At 41.8% G+C, this 21,067-nt stretch overlaps 1 protein-coding gene across 9 annotated transcripts in view; it reads right to left on the bottom strand.

Moving 5' to 3' along the window:
• Positions 1-21,067, bottom strand: part of NAV1 (neuron navigator 1) — a 289,382-nt gene that overhangs the window by 187,660 nt on the left and 80,655 nt on the right. For 8 of the 9 annotated variants that reach the window (XM_073615982.1, XM_073615983.1, XM_073615984.1 and 5 more), the window contains exons 2-3: positions 15,113-15,215; positions 5,344-5,688 (exon numbers count right to left, since the gene is read on the bottom strand). In XM_073615982.1, the coding sequence (XP_073472083.1) occupies positions 5,344-5,688; positions 15,113-15,215 (448 nt within the window). Of the gene's footprint in view, positions 1-5,343; positions 5,689-8,123; positions 8,161-15,112; positions 15,216-21,067 lie in introns of those variants that run through there. The other variant, XM_073615989.1, reaches the window with a different exon arrangement.

The raw sequence follows: 21,067 nt of genomic DNA, 5'->3' as shown, positions 1-21,067 counted from the left end.
ATGTGTATTTTATTCAAGAAGGCAAGCAAGGCATTATGAGATGTCCCTTCAAGTTTATTGTCTCAGCTGGCTGAGGTTTATTTGGAACTTTTCTTTCCCTGTAAATCTCAGTCAGTAGAAGCTAAACTGATTACACTGTATACAAAATAAAGCATCAGTTCCTATTGGTGAAATAAAGTAATCAGAGAATAGCAACATGGGAAATGCCCTTGATTGTCAGTTTCTTTCAAAAGATCTGATTCAGTGACTCTGTCCAGAGGCCTGAGAGGTAGTACAGGGTCAATACTGGTCCTTTGAAGTTCCCCCAAAGCTGGGAAATATGGCAAAAGTGGAGAACAATATTCCCTCTGTACCTTTTTGAATTTAAATAATGATGGAAATAAGTTACACAAACTCTACACCCCTTGGCCAATAATAGCGTAGAAGAGCCAAGTGCCAAACAGCATCAGGCATTGGTATTTTAAAAGAAATGCCCAAGCTCCCTCATGTTGAAGGGCATACAGACTAGTGTCAGTAAGATGGGGGTCTGCATGCTCACCAGTCCTTGGGAACATATATTCTGTATTGGGCTTTGTCAAAAATTAGAGCAATGGATAAATAAATGAAATGAAAATGCTGGACCATTTAAACAGGCAAAGCTTTGTAACTTTTTGGTAATGTAACTTCCTGCTATGTGCAAATTCCTACTGGTATATGAGCCAACAATAATGGGGAGGGACCCAAAATGCTTGCTTTTCAAAACAGCCCAGGAACTGAAAGCTGCTGCATTTTTGTGTAGGCGGCTCTTTATAAAAAGTCTGCTGTGTGTAGGAAAGCACTGACAGCATGGTTGTACTTTCTCCTCATGCAAGTAGGTTTCCACCAAAAATAGAATATTCCATGTTAAAGGATAAATTCACCTTTCTTAAAAAAAAATTATAAATACACATTTTTTTGCAGGTAAAAAAATGCCCATTTTTCTTTTTTCATGTAAAGCATTGCACCCTCACTCAGCAGAACACATGTGCAATGCAGGGCTCCTGCAGACTGTGAGTGTATCTGTCTGCTCATACGTCGTATGGGCAGGCAGGTACACGCTGACAGGGAGACTCAATGAACTATCTAGAGCGCTCAACCACACCCTAGTAGTAGATTGAGAACCACAAACCGTCAGCTGCAAAGGCTGTCAGTAGTTGCAGTTCATTTATTCACAGATTTCTGTGAATGAATGACACAACCATGTGGGCGGAGAGGATCAAACGGTGGTTTAGGGCTCATTTACACATCTGTTCAGACCTGCCAATCCTGAACAAATCAGCGGCTAATGAGAGCAAGCCCAGCTACAGACACATTCTTCCCCCGGATTTATTCAGGATTGACCGGTCTGAACAGATACAATGCCTGGTAAGGGCATATTGGCCCCATAAACACCAAGGAATCTGCCGTCTAAAGCCTAGTGCACGTTATTAGAAAATCGGACAAATGATCGTCTGATTTTCCCAGAATTTCCGTACCATGCTGAAAACAAGAATGCTATTAATGGTATGAAAATTCTCGTACCACAGAGGAAAACTTCCCATGTACGTAGCCCCGAGTGTGGCTCGAGGTGAATTTTCAGTACCAAAATCGATAACCCCGATCGCATCGCAGGATCCAGGAAAAGTTACTTACCTTGTCCCCAGGATCCTGTGATGTCCTCCCGTTGTGTGTTCGAGCCGTGTCCTCTGCTCGATTCATCACAGTGCAGAGCTCCGTTCCCTGCGAGCGTTGCGACACACAAGGACGGAGCACGGCGCCAAATTAAAAAAATTAGAATCACTTGCAGAATTGAGCGATAGTGATTTGTGAGGAAATTCGTCATCAAACACTGAAAGCACACTGAGCAAATTTCAGTGTTTTTGATTTGATTACATTATTGAATATTTTTTATTATTATTATATTATTATTTGTTATAATTATTTATAGTTATTTATTATTTTATAATTTATGATTTTGTGTTTCAAACTTTATCATACCTGGGATGTCTACTAGACTCTTGTTTGGACAGATTTAAGTGCGTTATTCCTAAGAATTACAGGCCTACAATATAAAACGCCAAATTTCCATGCAAAACATTGTACCACTTTGATCATCAAAATACACAGAACACCTGTGCATCCCTTTGAGGCAAAACATGTCCCTCAGGTGGGTGTATGCTTAAAGTGGTTCTAAAGGCAGAAGTTTTTTTTTTATTATTAATGAATTCTATGCATTAAGATAAAAAAAAATTGTTGTGCAGCAGCCCCCCTAATACCTACCTGAGCCCCATCTCGATCCAGCGATGTTGCACAAGAGCCTCAGCTGTCCATGGACTCTTCAGCATTGACTGAGACAACAGTGGGGCCATTGGAAATCAAAGTAAGTGAAGCAAAGCCATTGGCAAACAAAGTAGGTGAGCCAATAAGGAGATAGAGGGGTGGGGCCTAGTCACGGCTCCGTGTCTGAATGAAAGCAAGCTGCTTGCTGTGGGCGCACTCAGCAGGAGAGAGGGGCCAGGAGTGCCGGCGGGGGCGACCCGAGAATAGGAGAAACGAGACTTTAATATTACTTTAAGGACGAACGTCCTGTGAATAGCACAATTTCCCTTCCTTCATGCTTATACTTTTTCTTCACTGTAACTATGGAGGCAGCCACGGCTGTCGCACAGGCTAATCTGCAAACATGTATGCCCTTGTTTTTCTTTATTATATGGTGGGATAATAGGACTGGTAGTTCACAAAATTAAAGTGGATGTAAACCCGAATTTTTGTTTTGTTTTATGTCATAACGTAGAGTATAAGATTTCCTATCATTTGAGCCCAGTCTTGACACAAAGAGTTAATCCAGCTCTGAGCAATCCTCTTTTATTGTTCAGTGAGATAAAACTTGACAAACAGAGAAAAACTTTGTCAAATCCTCCCCCTTGCTGTGAGTGACAGGTGAGTTACATCTTGTGCACTAGCCTAAAACATGCAGTATTTTTAAATTCCCACCCCCACTCCTTTCTTCAGCAGCTCTGCAAGGATTGGCTGTTCCACACTTCAGCATGATTTGGCATGCTGAAGTCATGTGGTTACTTTTCTGTCTTTTCACTGGATGTTAGAGATCATAGCAGAAGTTCAGTGTAAGAAATACACAGGAGAAATGCATATTGACAAGGGGAGTGTAGAGGTGCACGGGAAGTCTACTGACTTTACAACTCCACCCATCCTTATAGATAACCCCTATGGCAGTAGTTTAGAAAGGATGACATTGGGTTTACATCCACTTTAAGATAAGGTTCTTTGAGCTGTCTTTTCAGCTCACAGTAGTTGACAAGGACACTGCATTTCAGGCAAGGTCAACAATTATTTTATGTACTTGCTTAAAATGTTCCCAGCCTAAATGCTAGTTCAAACCAGACGCAGTTCCGTTCAGTTCCGTGTGCTTTTTTTCTGCACTAAAAATGCATGCACAGTGTTTTCCATGTATTCCAATGGCTCTAGTTCACATCATGCAGTCAGTTTCTGGTCAATTTCTGGTGCAGAAGCTGACTGTAAACTGACTGGAAACTGACTGCATGGTGTGAACTAGAGCCAATGGAATACATGGAAAACACTGTGCATGCATTTTCTGCAGAAAAAAAAGCACACAAAACTGCACGGAACTGCATCTGGTGTGAACTGGCCCTAAAAAAGGAAATTGAATGCAGACACCACGTCTAAAGACTTATAAGCTGCAATATAAAACATTTTTTTTGTTTTCGGGTTTATACAGTTTAACTGTAAATATTGAACTGCTTCTGTTCAGTGCATAATGATGTAGGCTTTGTCCATATGCTTCTAAACATTTTCATATGCAGCATCTTAAAAATTACATTTAGGCTCGGTTCACACATGGGCGGCACGACTTGCAGGTCGCCTCAGCGAGGCGACCTGCAAACGACTGCGGGGCGACTTGCGAGACGACTTCTGCATAGAAGTCTATGCAAGTCGCCCCAAGTCGCCCCCAAAGTAATACAGGAACCTTTTTCTAAGTCGGAGCGACTTGCGTCGCTCCAATTAGAACGGTTCCATAGCACAGAACGGGAGGCGACTTGTCAGGCGACTAGGTCGCCTGACAAGTCGCCCCAGTGTGAACCGAGCCTTACAGTTGCAGCCACCTCCGGCTCTTACCCTCCGCTCCATGCTCACCACTGTCACCTGTAAACACAGAAGCCTTCTGTGTTTACAAGGACAGTTTTCCTCTCAACAGCTCTCACAGATCCCTGCCTGCTCTGAACTCACAGGGATGACAAGGGAGATGCAGATACGTGTACAGTGTAAGATGGGGCATCACCTGATGAGCTGCACTGTGATCTTCATCTCTTCCTGGGTACACAGATACTGATCAATGATATCCCTGCAAGTGAGAGTTGGAGTCGCCTACACTGCTTGAGGTATGAGGGGCGGCCGGGTAGGTGAGATGCAAGGAAGCCTTTTTGGGGGGGGGGGGGGGCAGCTGAGGGCTGTGGAGGGAGATGTGTGCAGAGGTGGTGGATGGGCGAGAGTGGTGCAGAGGCCAGAGCGGAGGAGGGATGGAAGTGAGATGTGGACAGCCTGTGAATAAACCCGCACTCTGTATGTAGCCCTCTCTGTACACTCCTAAACTCTGCACTTTGTACATAGCGCATCCCTGAACTTCACACATAACAAACTCCTGGTATTTATTGCCCCTTTAAGATCCTCCCACTGTTGATGCAATTTGGCCACACACACCATTTGATGTGATTTGGTGGTGGGGCGGGGGGAAGCCCTGAATGATTATAGTCCTACTAATACAACCAGGCCTTTGAGGGCAACCATATTGCTAATGTTACACACCATGAAACTGAGTTTGAAACCCCTGATGTAAGGGATGCCTGACATCTGACTTCAAGCTATTTACTTCTGACTTTGGAAAAAAAAGGCAAAAGGGGGACAAGAGGGAAGAGCACTGCTGCCACAGTAGCAAGGAAGAGAAATATGATTTATATTTGTTGTTGTTGGAAAACATTTTGGTTGTAATAACATTCTTCAACCTTCTTTTCAGTAGCAATGATATTTGTTATGTAGGTTTTTAAGAATAGTAAAGCTTTCCTGTAGCAGCAACATAATGTAGCCTAAACTAGATTTACTTCAGCGTGGGGGGAAGTGACACCACTGCATTAATGATGTGAGATTCAAGTCTCTGGTGTTTAGATGATGTTCTGACACATTTTCATATGAATCTGTAGTGTTATTACTAATTTAAACATATAAGTGAAGTTACACTAGTGGCTTACGCCATGGCTCCTTTAACCAAAATGTTAATACTAGTTCAGCTACTTTAGAGTTGACACCACATACCTAGTTATAATGTCATCATCCTCATGTGATGTCTCTTTTCCCAACTGGCAGTCGCTGTCGCTTCCATAACCAGATTTTAAATCGCGCTCTGCTGTTTCCATTAGCTCTAGACGTTGGGTAATGCTGCAAATTCTCGTGCCAGCACGGAGAGGCATTGTGTGCGAAAACTGCCAGCCTCCTACACCACTTTCTGTGCGACAACCACCAAGAGAGGGAGCTTCTCCAGCTTGCAGCCGTGGGCTAGCCTGCCCATAACGCCAGGACACAGGGGAAGAACGATTGGAGAGGCTGGAAACACTGCGAGGGTTGGCATCGTCACTGTCATAGCAAGGCATATCTAAGGAACTAAACAGAACAGAAAGGCATAATTACCGACCGTATGTATAAAAATCTTGAACTGAATTTCAAGAGTTGTTTGATTGTCATATAAATAATCAGCACTTGTCGTTATGTGCACTATCACATTTCAACTTTCATAGTTTTTAGAGCAGCCAAATAAAAACTATTTCTGAGTGGTTGCTACAAATTCCTTTTTGATCTGTTAAATACAGGTATCTTTTACAGGGAAAACTTATAATCATATTTATTGTTATATTATAAATTACAGCCTTTTTAATTGTTGCTATATTCAAATAAATACTTGTGATAGCTGTGAACCCTGAATCTGTTTCTGACTCTTTCTTTTGTAAATACAGAGAATATTCAAAACATCCTCAAGCACTCGTTTCTTAGTAGTCTTTTTACTGCTGGGAAGACTAAAGCCTGACTTTGCCAGTATTACCAGCGCAGCCCCACTTAATTGAATGACCACACTGCAGTGCCAGGATTCAACATTTGGTGATGCTGCATGTAATTTAAACTCCTTTTATGGTTTTGTTCTGGGAGGATAAGCCTGTTTTGTATTACCACAGTATACAAAACCATACAAAGCAGAAATACCTCTTACATTTACATGAGAAACAGATTTCCAGACGTTTACCCAAAACTGTAATTCACCCTAGTATAGAAATACTAAAGCTGACACACTTGCATTGTCCACTAAAAATGCTGTAAATAACTGCGTCTTTCTTTACAGCTTACTTATATACATTTTCTAAATAAGCATGTCTTCCAGTATCTGTTGGCCAAAACAGCTCAATGGGTATGTGTGCTTATAGCCATGGATGACAATTACATGAACAGCTGCAGTGCATGTGCTTGTGTGTACGTCTGTAGACAAGCTAAATCTTTTTCATAAAGATTAATAACCCACGTGCCAGGCACATTTCTTTACTGGATCAATAGTTAAATGCGGCAAACAGGTATTGAACTGGCTGCACAGGCACTGCTTAATAGTAGTGCTCTTGTGTTTTGAAAATGAAAGCTATCTCAAAATGGAGTCACTATTCTTGGAGAATTGGCCACAATATGTATAATGCCCTATTTGTATAATAGCTTCAGTCGCTGCAACATCTCCAAAATGTTTCTCCCCAACACAGGTAATGCTGTACAATATTAGCTTCTCCTTGGGAATGATCAATAACAAACTATCTGTAATGTTTTCAAAAAAGTGCAAGAATTACCAAACACAGAGTTCTGGTTAACACCATATTAGAAATTATGAGTTCCAGATAAGGTGCCAATCACTAGAACCTCCTTAGCGAGAATGCAGGTGGAACTTGTCTTATTTAAAATAGAAATTTGTGATTTAAAAAATATAAACACTTATGCTTAGCTAGTCCCCTGCCGTCTTTGCAATGAGAACTGAGTGATCAAACACTGATGATCGCTCAGTGCTCCCCCTCAGCTCTGAGCAGATAGCCGTGACTGTCAGTCAGCAGCTGTCTGCTCTCCCCTCCAGTGCTCACTGGAGTGCTGGGCTGTGGAGGGGGTGAGAGGGGCTGGCTCAGGCTCTCAGGGGATAGCTGAGAGGCTGAGCCACTTGCCGGTTCAGGCTTCTGAGCGTATACTGACCATATAGTTGGGATCTTTTCCAAGCCTGGACCAGCTGAGTGACGTCAGCTGACAGAGGGTTTTATCCTGCTGTGGGCAAAAATTGGATCACATGAGTGAAGAATGAACTGGAACTTTGGCTTTGGAAAAATCTTTGGCCATACTTTGCCTTTAACCCTTAGGAATCTAGGGTCTGGTGTTCTCTTTGCTACTAGCATTTGCGGTGTCATCGTGTCAAGATCAAAGGAGCACTTTAAGGTCCTCAGAAGGAAGGATGTGGATGTCTAGAAGCCTGGCAAAGAATTTACAAAGATTGCCAAATAATTTAAAATTATTTTCTCCATTGTATGGAAAACATTTTACATGTGGCATACGTTTCAAACGACTGCTAATTTGACCAGGACTGACAAGTCAGCCCAAAAGGTGACCATTTGATGCTAAACATCTAGGAAACCCCCAAAAAACTGCATGATCTGCAGGCAACTCTTGAGAAAACTGGTGTCAAACTGCAAGCATCTATAATCAAAAAAGATTTCACCTATTTAATCTGCATAGGCAGTGTGTCAGGAAAAAGGCTTTTCTGTCCAAAAAGAACATTAGAGCAAGACTAGTTTGTCATTAAACAATTAGACAATGATCAGGCCTTCTGGAACATTATGGTGTGGACTGATGTATGCAAACCAAATACAGCTCTTTGGGATTAGAACATCGCGCCAACTGTGAAGCAGGTAATGGTTTGAGGTTGGTTTAAAGTATAAGTATAATCAAAACCTAACGCTAAACCTACTCTCTGCCACATTGTAGGCCTAATCGATCTAGAACTGTAAAGCAAAAATCGCTATACTTACCTGTTCTGCAGCCTTTCCAGTCCAGTCTCCAGTGGCGAATGCTGTGTGCAGGGGACAAACGACAATGGCTGGGAAATGCCAGGGAAGTGACATCACCCATAAACTTACTAAGGGGTTTCCATTGTCAGCTGCCTCTCCTGTACACTTCCACACTGAAGCCTCCGCTGACAGCTGATGCTGGGACCAGACCAGAGTGGCAGAGAGTAGGTTTGGAGTTTTTTAGGTTTTGACTAAAATCCGATTTTAATGTTTTCTGGGCAAATTGCAGTCAATTCCAAAGCACATTAAGGGCTCATTCACATATACATCAATACACTATGTTTAACCACTTGACTTCCGGAAGATTTACCCCCCCTTCATGACCAGGCCATTTTTTGTGATACAGCACTGTATTACTTTAACTGACAATTGCGCAGTTGTGTGACGCTGTAACCAAATTAAATGTATGTCCTTTTTTCCCACAAATACAGCTTTCTTTTGGTGGTATTTGATCACCTCTGCGTTTTTTTTTTAACGTTATAAACAAAAAAAAAAAACGGCTATTTTGAAAAAATAAATAAATTAATTTATATATATATATATATATATATATATATACTTTCTGCTATAAAACATATCTAATAAAAAAATAGAAAAAATCTAATTTCTTCATAAATTTTGGCCAATATGTATTCTGCTACATGATTGGTATGGATAGGTGACAGTGTCAAAAAAGAGGCACCACCATCCCTGAATAACGTATGTAAACAGGAGAGTAATTTAGTGGGATTTTATGGGTGCCAAACAGATAGAATTAGACAAACATCAAAGTAAAAAAATATATATCACATTTTATTAAACATAAACAAAGTTTAAAAATTATGCAGCAGTACATATCAGATTAGATAATAAATAGGGGGTCACTCAGCACTAATATCCCGACATGTTTCACCCACTGGGGCTTCCTCAGGGGATGTTTGTTGAGGGACCAAAATGGATATGTCACTGCATGAAATAAAGTACAATTAAGAGCCATCAAAAACAGAATACAACAAAAAAAGTATGTTTGGGAAAAGATGTCAACGACTGTCCAAAGCCAAAAAATTCAACTGCCAAATTCAACTTCAACATGTCGGGATATTAGTGCTGAGTGACCCCCTATTTATTATCTAATCTGATATGTACTGCTGTTTGTCCTATTTATGTACAGCCAGGATAATTTTTAAACTTTGTTTATGTTTAATAAAATGTGATATATATTTTTTTACTTTGATGTTTGTCTAATTCTATCTGTTTGGCACCCATAAAATCCCACTAAATTACTCTCCTGTTTTATTCTGCTACATATTTTTGGTAAAATAAATCCCAATAAGTGTATATTGTTTGGTTTGTGCAAAAGGTATAGCTTCTACAAACTATGGGATATTTTTATTTAATTTTTTTACTAGTAATGGTGGGGATCAGCAACTTATAGCAGGACTGCAATACTGCGGTGAACATTCTGACACTGACGCTTTTTGGGGACCAGTGACACGATTAAATTGATCAGTGCTAAAAAATATGCACTGTCACTGTACTAATGACACTGGCAGGGGGTTAACATCAGGGGCGATCAAAGGGTTAACTGTGTGCCTAGCTAATTTTTCAGTGCTTTACAGGGATACAAATTCCATCCCTTCCATCCTGTCAGAATGGCGAGCTGCCTTGTTTACATAGGCAGACGGCGTTCTGCCTCTCTGCCTGATGATCGTCGGGTACCAGTGGACATCGAGTCCGTGGTACCCGCCGATTGGTTCCCGCTGAGTGTAATCATATGTAAGCATGCGCTCCCCCTACCCGCAACAGTCGGATCACGTACAGTGCATCCAGAAAGTATTCACAGTCCTTCACTTTTTCCACATTTTGTTATGTTACAGCCTTATTCCAAAATGGATTCAATTCATTATTTTCCTCAACATTCTACAAACTATACCCCATAATGACAATGTGAAATAAGTTTATTAAAAAAAAAAACATTTTTATAATGACATGTACATGAGTATTCACAGCCTTTGCTCAATACTTGGTTAAAGCATCTTTGAGACCAATTACAGCCTCAAGTCTTTTTGAGTATGATGCTACAAGTTTGGCACACCTGTTTTTGGGCAGTTTCTCCCATTCTTTTTTGCAGGACCTCTCAATCAGGCTGGATGAGGCGGGTCGGTGCACAGCCATTTTCAGATCTCTCCAGAGATGTTCAATCGGGTTCAAGTCTGGGCTCTGGCTGGGCCACTCAGATACATTCACAGAGTTGTCCTGTAGCCACTCCTTTGTTATCTTGGCTGTTGTCCTGTTGGAAGATGAACCTTTGCCCCAGTCGAATGGTCCAGAGCGCTCTGAAGCAGGTTTTCATGAAGGATGTCATTGTACATTGCTGAATTCATCTTTCCCTCGATCCTGACTAGTCTCCCAGTTCCTGCAGTTGAAAAACATCCCCACACCATGATACTGCCACCATCATCCTTCACTGTAGGGATGGTATTGACCAGGTGATGAGCGGTGCCTGGTTTGCGCCAGACATGACGCTTGCCATTCAGGCCAAAGAGTTCGACCTTCATTTCATCAGACCAGAGAATTTTGTTTCTCTTGGTCTGAGAATCCTTCGGGTGCCTTTTGGCAAACTCCAGGCGGGCTGTCATGTGCCTTTTACTGAGGAGTGGCTTCAACGTCTGGTCCCTCTACCATACAGGCCTGATTGGTGGAGTGCTGCAGAGATGGTTGTTTTTCTGGAAGGTTCTCCTCTCTCCACAGAGAAACGCTGGAGCTCTGTCAGAGTGACCATCAGGTTCTTGGTCACCCACCTGACTAAGGCCCTTCTCACCGGGTTTAGCCGGGCAGCCCGCTCTAGGAAGAGTCCTGGTGGTTCCAAACTTCTTCCATTTACAGATGATGGAGGCTACTGTGCTCATTGGAACCTCCAATGCTGCAGACATTTTTCTGTACCCTTCCCCAGATCTGTGGCTCAATATAATCCTGTCTCAGAGGTCTACAGACAATTCCTTGGACTTTGGCTTAGTTTGTGCTCTGACATACACTGTTAACTGTGGGACCTTATATAGACAGGTGTGTGCCTTACCAAATCATGTCTAATCAACTGAATTTACCACAGGTTGATTCCAATCAAGTTGTAGAAAGATCTCAAGGATGATCAGTGGAAACAGGATGCACCTGAGCTCAATGTTGAGTGTCATGGCAAAGGCTCTGAATACTTATGTGATTTATTTCATTTTTTCATTTTTTTTTAAATTTGCAAAGAATTCAAACAAACTTTTTTCACATTGTCATTATGGGGTATTGTTTGTAGAATTTTAAGGAAAATAATAAATTGAATCCATTTTGGAATAAGGCTGTAACCTAACAAAATGTGGAAAACGTGAAGGGCTGTGAATACTTTTCAGATGAATGGTATATATACATGATCCAGCGCAGAGGTGCCATCCTGTAGAAGTAAAACTGTTATATGGCGGACCTTAAAGCGGATCTTCAATCATTTTTTCATCTTTCCATCTATCAAATCCTCTGCCTTTGTTGTTTTAACTTTGGATAGAAAAACATTTTTTTTCTGAGAGGTAAATACCTTATTCATACCAATACCTTCAGATAGAACACTGTCTTTATCATAACCCCCAAGTCCATGCTTCAACCATTCCCACACGGGTATGGGTGTATCTAACACCAACCTCGAGTGTAGCCAATGGAATATTGATTTTATATGCCACATTAGGAGAAAAGAGAACTAAATCCCCTCCGTTAACCAAATGGGAACAGAACAGGACATAAGCTTTAACTACTCACCAACCCAATGGTCACGAGCGTTTAGATCAGTTTACAAAGCCACATTAAGTGCAAACCTTTGAGAAATGACTCAAAAAATATTGCAAAGGTGGTACCTTACACTTTTTTCAGTGCTATCAAAATACAAAAGTAATACCTCTCCAAAATGCTGGAGGAGGTGTGACCTTGTGGGAACGCTGAAACAGTTACTATGGAACTGCCCCTACTTACACAAGTTTTGGACTGACGTTTTCTCATTGTTGACTACCATCTCAGGGATTCACATTCCACTATCCTTACTTAATCTAAACATAGACTGTACTCCCCCTATTAACTGTAAGGTCATTACTCACATCCTACTTGCAGCCATACTATCACTGACTAGATGCTGGAAATCTAAAACTCCTCCAACACATAGATGTTATTGCAGCTACACAAACCCACCGCACGTATAAGCTTCTGGTTACTACTAATAAAGTCCATTATCTGTGTGAACAAGTCATGGATTTCATGGTCCAATTGGTATGAAAGATACGTAAAAAGCTGATTTCAATTTCTGAGGATGTCGCCGAGTGTCTCTCCTCTCTTTTCTTTTTTGTACCATACCCATGTGCACTATCTGTACTCTCAGGAATGGATATGTTAATGATACCTTTGAATACTGTACCTGCCTCTTCTGTTCCCAGTTATATGTCACTTGAAATAATATGATGTTTGATACTAGCAACATAGGTTAATATACTGAATTGTTCATTCTATGCTTAAAGCGGGGTTCCACCCAAATTTTGAACAATATCTGTATGTATTCTCTTCCTTGCCTAGATGCTGACATGCCGTTTAAAAAAATTTAAATCGCCGTAATTACCTTTTATTTTTCTATTCTTCTTTGCACTTCCTGGTTCTCCTCCCGTGGGAGTAGGCGTGTTTCCAGCCTCTCCCAGACTCCGCACAGAATCCTGGGAGCTAGTCTCAGGCTTCCCAGGATGCCACTGAGCATGTGCGGGAACGAGCAGTGAATGCTGGGAGCACAGCATTCACCACATCCAGGAAATAAATGCTTGTGGGCTTCAAATGCCCACAATGAAGATGGAAACCGCCTGCAGTGAATAATATAAGTTATTCTTTCCGACGAAATCTGACACAGGCGGACATATTACACACAATATGTGAGTATGTAATGCTGAGAAGAAAAGTTTGTGAATGAACTAAAAAAAAAAAAAAAAATGATAGATAGGTGGACCCCCGCTTTAAAAATCAATAAAAATCTACTGGAGGAAAAAAATACCTTATACAGCCCACTTCCTGTTTCTTGTTTGGTAAAAAGCCTAGGCTTGTGACATCATGCACAGCAATCTCTCTCACTCTCATGAGAGTTTGCCAGGAAGGAAGGGTGGATGAATCATAAGAGGGCCAATGAGAGTTGCAGAGCTGGAGGTGTGCCTCTGTGTGTCTGTGTAAATCCAGGAAATGAACAGGCAGCAGCTTCAGCTGCCCACAGTTAAAATGGCTGCATTCAGACTCAGTGGAGGGAGATTTCTGCAGCATATTTGGCAAGTACAGAATCACAGTATATATAAAATAATATGTAAAGGGGTTGGAGAGAAGCTTCAGAATGGCAAAGATGTTTTTATTACAAATTATGTGAGCAGACTGCAGTTCTTCTTTTAGTGATTAAAGGAGAAGCACAGCCAAAACAGCTGCTGGTGACCTGTCATTATAGTAAATGGGGCAGGTCGCTGAGAGTCGCAGCAGGAACTGCCGCAACAATTCGTACCGGCCTTAGTCGCTAGTGAGAATTTAGCTTAACAGATCCGCTGAGGATTGGCTTAAAATTAAAACATGGACAGTGTTGGACTGATATAGTCAAAGCCCTGATATTATTCCCATTGAAATGTTGTACAGGTTTTGAAAGAGAAAGTTCATGCAAGGAAATTTACAAACATCTTTTGCAGCCTTTAGGATATTTACATGGAGAAGTGGTCAAAAATTTCAGAGTTGATGTCAGACATTAATGGGAAATTATACAATATTCCTACAAAAGGATGTTTTTGCTAATGGAGGCAATATCTGCTTTTGAGGTCAAAATTTTTTCACAGTATGCTATTGCCATAGGTGTGTGCAGCATATTGCATTAGGGTGTGCACCCCAAAGCTCAAACATACATGCCTTTCTCTGCAGCCTCAGCTGCACTGGACAGTGAATGAATGGGAAGTGCTCTGTGCTGAGTGGCTTCCTGTTCATTCACAAACTGAAGCATAGGAAACACAGTTTCCTATGCTTCAGTTATGAATGAACACGGTGAGTGAGTGTGTTCACTGTGTTCATTTAGAAAAGGAAGGGGCCACACAGGGTGGTAGATATATGATTAAAAAAGCAAATTTCCTGTGTCTTTCTATTCTTTTATATCATCTTTATCTGTAGGAACGGTTTGAATGAAGATCTATTGCTTGCCTGTTGAAATTTGTTGAATAAAAGGTAACAATTTACATGGGGTGTTCTTTACATGACTGTGACTATGGAGCTGTGGGAAGGGAAAACACTATCACTAGAAAAAGGCAATTCTGAAGGTTGTTGCCTATTCTTTCTGTGTTCACCTTTTTGCTCCTGACCACACTCTTTAGGCTGGGTTCACACTAGTATGAATTGGAATGCAGGTTGCCCCGCATCCAATTTGCACGACAGGAGATTGTGACCAGCTCTCTCTATGGAGCCAGTTCACACATCTCTGTGGCGGCTGCAGAGCGACTTGCACAGGAGTCCTGTGTGACTTTGGCTCAGTTTCAGGCAAAAATTCGTCCCTAATTCGTTCCTGAAATGGAGAACAGGGAAGCACTGGACCCCTGCTACGGCCGCATCCGGCATCATTGTGAACCCAGCCCCATTCTACAACAGCCTCATTCACAGTTTTCTAGATATTTACAGAGTAGGGTTGCCACCTCATCGCTTTAAACCCGAACACATATGAATTGCACAAGTTCTGTGGCTGATTAAGGTGGTAATTAAACTCACTTGGTGCCTTATCTGCATTAAATTAGCCTCAGAACCTATGTAATTCATTGATGTTCGGGTTTAAAGGGATGAGGTGGCAACTCTTATACAGAGCCATTTTTTTTACTAATATACCATTACATATATTCATTTTATAACATCACAAACTAACAAAGTTAATTATATTTTAATAGGTAATGGTCGCCTACCTGTGTGTTACCTGAGAACCTCGAAGGCTTGACATGGTTTCCTCTAAGTTTTGCCTTAAATCCAAGACATTTTGAACAGTTCGTTTCCTCTGAGTCTCAGGATCTATCAAAACAAAAGAGACAGAGTTTCAGCACAGAGCTGCATACAAACCATTTCAATTTCTTCACTAGATGCTATCCAGAGCAACAAAATGTTGACGATCCATAAATTAAGACCTATGAGTAACTAGCATTAATTACAGACAGTTTCTTTCCTTTTAATTTAGAATTTAGAGGGCTGCTGTAAGGGAGGTGTTACTTGCTTTACCTCAGTATATGGTCCCAGGCAAACCTCGCACAGCAGGTTTGAATTAGTGCCTCTTTCGGGGCCTCAGTGCTAGAATTAGAGATCATAGGGAGTAGAGGGTTGGTTTAGAGGAAATATGGGTTGGGACCCTCAAATTACCACTGGTAACAAGTATTTTAAAAAGTGAGAAAAAAATACCTTGTATTTTAAGAAGCCATTTGTTAGAACTTATATTTCTTACATTACTGTTGGGCATGATATAACTGTACAGCTGATACTTTCCCACCACAGCCTTTCACCCGTTGAAATACAGTGGAAATGTTCAGTGGAATGCAATTTTTCTGCCTAATACATTAAAAGAGAAGTATGGGATTCATTTTTTTTTTTTTTGTGAATCATACTTACCTAGCTGGATGCAGCATCAGTCCAATGTAGCATCTGTCCCCCACCGGCTCTAAAAGAACCGTTCTCACTGCTCTGCTTTGGCCCTCTGTGCTCACTGAAGCACTGGGCTGTGGAGGAGGCGGGAGTGGTTGGTTCAGGCTCTCAGCGGCTCGATAAGAGGCTGAACTGAGTGCCAGTCCAGGCATGTGGGCGGATCCCGACCATATGGCCGCGATTCTTCCTGAACCTGGACCAGCTCTGTGACATCAGCCGACAGCTGAAAACGGGTCACAGGAGTGCCAAACAAACTACACTCCTGTGATCCACAGGAGAAACACAGCCAAATGAGCTTTTGTGCATCTGGAGCCTGCAGCTTTAGGACTTAAAGCTGAACTTCAGTAAAGCTAAAAAGACCACTGTGCAGTGGGGCTGAGCCCACAATGCAAGGGTTAACTGCTCATTTAAGTCTGGGGGATATGGAAAAGCACTTATTATATACCCGATCCACCACTCCTGCAGGTTTCTAGGTTGCTAAACCTGTCACCACTGCCTCTTCTCCACTCCAGCGGTCTAGGGTCCTCTGACATCATCAAGGCTGCTGCAGGGACCATAACACTGCATTATCCCAAATAAACCTCAATGAATGCACCTTCACACCTCAGATCACCCCAAATCCTGCACCTTTACACCTCAGATCAGCCCCAATTCCTGCCACTTCACAGCTCAAATCAGTTCCAATTCCTGCACCTTCACATCTCAGATGAGGCCTAATTTCTGCACCTTCAGAGCTCAAATTAGCCTAATTCCTGCCACTTCACACCTCAGATCAGCCCCAATTTCTGATACTTCAAAACACAAATCAGACCCAATTCCTGCACCTTCAGATCTCTAATAAGCCCAGATGAATGCACCTTCACACCTCAGATCACCCCAATTCCTGAACCTTACACCCTAGATCAGTCACAATTCATGCACCATCAAACCTCAGTTCAGCCTGAATACCTGCACCTTTACAACTCATATCAGCCCAATTTTTGCACCTTCACACTTCAGATCAGTCCCAATTCCCGCACTTCTAAATTAGTAGTTCCCAATAGCTGGCTAATTACCAGTCCAAAAGGGGAGCAGGCAGATCTAGCCTGTCTGATGTGGGGTTGCAGTAAACAATGTCAGAGGGCAGAGGATGGGAGGTCAGCAGTTTGTAGGGCAGTATATAAAGGCCATTAGTTTGAAGGGCAATGTACAGGGGTCAACAGAGCAGAGGTTGGGAGGACAGCAGGGGAGTGTACAGGAGTCAGTAGGGCAAAGGACAGGCGTCAGCAGGGCACTGTACAGGGGTCAGTAAAGCAGAGGACAGAATTTAGCAAGGCAGAGGACAGAGTTCAGCATGGCAGACTACGGGGGTTAGCAGGGCAGAGGACAGGGGTTAGAAGAGCAAAGAACAGGGTTCAGCAGGCGAAACAACAGGGGTACGCAAGACATAAGTCAGCAGAGCATAAGACAGGGTCAGCAGGGCAGAGGAAGGGGTCAACAGGATAGAGGATGAGGTCAGTTGGGCAGAGGATGAGGTCAGTAGGGCAGTGTACAGGGGTCAGCTAGGCAAAGGACAGAGGCCACTCCTGGAAGGGCACTCAGCAGATCTTGGCTTCCCAGAGAGCACATAACTGAGATTGCATTCTGCTACAAACACAGCCTTCATCTGCATAGTATGTAGCTGGCTACTGCGGCTGTGCTGCTGTTCCGATCTGGGAATTTCACAGATTAGAACAGCAACATAGCAGGCAAATACATACTGTGCATATGGTGACTGTGTTTGTAAAATAATGCAATCTCAGTTATGTGCTGTGTGGGAAAACGATATCTGCTGAGTGCCCTGTGCCCAGACTGTGTGTGTGCAGTTCAGAGAAGAGAAGACCGGGAGCCCAACACCTGCCTGTGCATGACGTGAGGTATAGAGGCACAGACATCCAACTGAAATCTGGGTAGACACAGCACCCGCTAGATCCGGTCATGCTGAACATCAGATTCTATGTCAGCTAAATCGGCCAAATGAGGTGAGCAGGAGGTGGGAATGAAACAGCCTGATCCCCTCTGTATAGCCAGCCGCAACCAGCAGCTGGCCTTGTTAATGTGTGGGAGGGTGTCCCAGAACTTTGCGTGCCGTCAAATATATGCGGCTTCATGCCATGTTTAGCATGCGTGCCAAGGGTTTACGACCCCTGGTGTAGCAGCTCTGTCACTCTCTCACTATTGTATCTTCTTTTCCAATACATTTCAAGGTTAAAGACTGTTAAATCAAGAATTAAAATTATGCTCTACAACTTGTCTAATCACAAAATACATGTCATTACATGTTGATGTAAAATAGGCCCAAAAAAGCACACTGTTACAATAACACATCTGGTTTGTATCAAAAGGGCCCAAATACTTTTTATACCTTTTATGCTGCATATAAATATATCAGTTCAACACATTATACAGCACTTTACAATACTTATCCCTGAAGGCAACTAGCTAATTCACTGACACTTACTAAAGGCAGTTTAGGAGAACAATCAAACTCCATGCAGAAAGCCCTAGTGGGAACTGAGGTCACAAATCTAGCTCTACAGCGGCAGGAATGCAAACTGTGCTAGCACAAGATACTGTCCTCATATGACAGAAACAGAGAACATAAGCCTAACATGATGATTTGGATGGAGGCAACGATTTCTTTGAACTGTTTTCCAGATTTATTTTTCTTCTATAAAAATGTGATTGTGTGGCCAATATAGACAGCTAGGATGTGCATAGACATGAGATGTGTAGGATTCCCTTCTACCCTGCCAACCATCAGCTGTATAAAATGTTATTTCTTGTTTGCACCTAAATAAATCAGCTGTGTACTGGCATTTTCAGCAGTTTTCAACAGTTAGTACCATGTTGTATTTTACATTACCTCCACAAAGACAAAAAAAAAATTCCAATGTCATGCTGCATATTTATACACACACAATACTTACTTAAAGTAGAATTCCAGCTAAAGCCATGAACTGGCTCCCCTGTGTCAGCCAGCAGTGGCTCCGGGAGAGAGAATGTCCCGCACCATGGTTGCCTATGGGTGACACCATAACTCCCAGCTTTTACAGCTGTTGTCGGGAGCTCTCTCCATTCCCCTGCTGGTTGACAGTCACTGGGTCACATGACTGTGCCAGGGCGGGCTTAAAATAGATTCTACTTTAATCACACTAATACATATATAAAAAAACACATAAACATAGGTATACATTATATTAAATCACCAATCCACAAAAAAGGATATGTTCATTACAGGTAGACCCATGAAGACTCAGAAAGCCCTTTGCATCTTATAATTTCCCAATCTGTCCCTGTCCCTATCTACTTAAGAATGTTCCACCCACTTTTTGTGTTTCAGCACCACTTGTGATATCCAAATGATCTTGGTAATAAAATACGCAGTTAAAACTGATTGATTTTTCCTTTGATAATAAAACAAAATCAGGAGATAACAATTAACCTTTAACCACCAAATGAAAGCCCAATTTATCCTGAAAAAGCAAGGTAGAATTTACCTGGAAACACTTGGGCAGGGCTATTTCTAACAAATTTCAATAGTAATTTGCCCAGTGAAAGTGCATGTACATTCATTCTGTGCAAATGGGGCATAATACAATTGTAATTAAAGGGGTTGTAAAGGTAAAAGTTTTTTCACCTTAATGCATTCTATGCATTAAGGTGAAAAAACATCCGACAATACCCCCCCCCCCCCCCCCCCCCCACGTTTTACTTACCTGACCCCTCGAAAGTCCCGCGCTCGCCCCCGACATCCTCTTCGCCGCTCAGCCTGGCCGTTGATTGGCTAGAGTGGATGGATTGAAAGCAGCGCAGCCATTGGCTTGTGCTGCTGTCAATCACATCCAATGACACGCGCGCCAGGGGACGGGGCCGAGTGATACAGTGAGCGGCTATGGCCGCCGACTGTGTCACGGGAGCGCACCCACAAGCACTCAACACCATGCGAGGGAGCTCACATGAAGGTGTTGAGTCCTTGCGGGGGGAAGACGAGACAGTCGCCGAGGGACCCCAGAAGACCAGGTTTGGGGCCACTCTGTGCAAAACGAGCTGCACAGTGGAGGTAATATAACATGTTTGTTATTTTAAAAAAATATATATATCTTTAGTGATCCTTTAAGTCACTTCTTGTGCTGGACAAACGTTTTTCATTAATTTAAAATAGAAAAAAAAAATCTGTATTTGGCCACTAGCTCTTACTGGGAATGTATTATGTACTTGGCACCATCTAGTGGCCATTTTTTTTCTAATTAACATTTGACTAGCATGGGCAACATTTCTTTTTACCCCCAGTCGCTATGCAATTTTTTTTATATATAAATACCCCCCCTATAACAAATGAAATTTCAGTTTTTGGTGGGCTGACCTTTTCATTGTTATATAACAAATCTATAAAATTTGCCATCAGCTTTGTGTTAAGACTAAAGGTGTGAAGGCCTGGAAATAAAAGTAAAAAAAAAATGGAATATGTTCATTTACAATGACAAGTACTATATATTTGACATTGTATTCAAATGTTATAACGTGTAAAGCCTTTAATTATTGTAAGTTATCTCAGCTGAAGACTGAAAATCCTGGAATACAGTTTAAGTAACACTGTACAATGTTTTCAATGCAGTTCTCAAATAAGAGAAATATGCATTTCTGCCACTAGGGGCACTTCAGGGGAAAGGCTCCAGTTTAGTTTGCTTGTGGGCTTCATCTTGTACCGCCTACAGTTGGGTGATTGCTGGGATACAGTAGATAATAGTTTTTATCCTCTCAGGCCTTAATTGACAGGTAAGTGGGTAAATTTGTCTGACAAATTAGTTTACCTTCTTTAACCTTGGATTATCTTATTTAACTTTTAAATGATTCCTAATGATGTTCTCCACCATCACAGCATAATGTTTCACTATAGTCTGCTCAGTACATTGTTTTCTCCTTTTCTCCTCTCAGTAAAATGATAAGGCCAACATCTAGAGTTTGGAAACATTTCCACAGTGCAATTTCTGCTGAGAGCAAAGCTGCAATTTACTAATATTGTAAGGAGAAATATTATTTTCCAAATGCTACAATGACAAAACACATCCTTGTATGCCAGGGGTTCCCTTAAAGACACAAAAAAATACAAAAAAATACTGGAATTAAAAATCGAGGACTAGAATAAATTTGCAAGAAGCTTGTGCATCTTATAGTAAGGAAGTGTTACAAACCATTGCCTCAAAAAAATG

Source organism: Aquarana catesbeiana, linkage group LG02, assembly GCF_042186555.1.
Source record: "Aquarana catesbeiana isolate 2022-GZ linkage group LG02, ASM4218655v1, whole genome shotgun sequence".
In the NCBI taxonomy this organism is placed as follows: Eukaryota; Metazoa; Chordata; class Amphibia; order Anura; family Ranidae; genus Aquarana; species Aquarana catesbeiana.
Note: the sequence above shows the minus strand (reverse complement) of the source record. Positions and strands in the feature narration are given on the sequence as shown.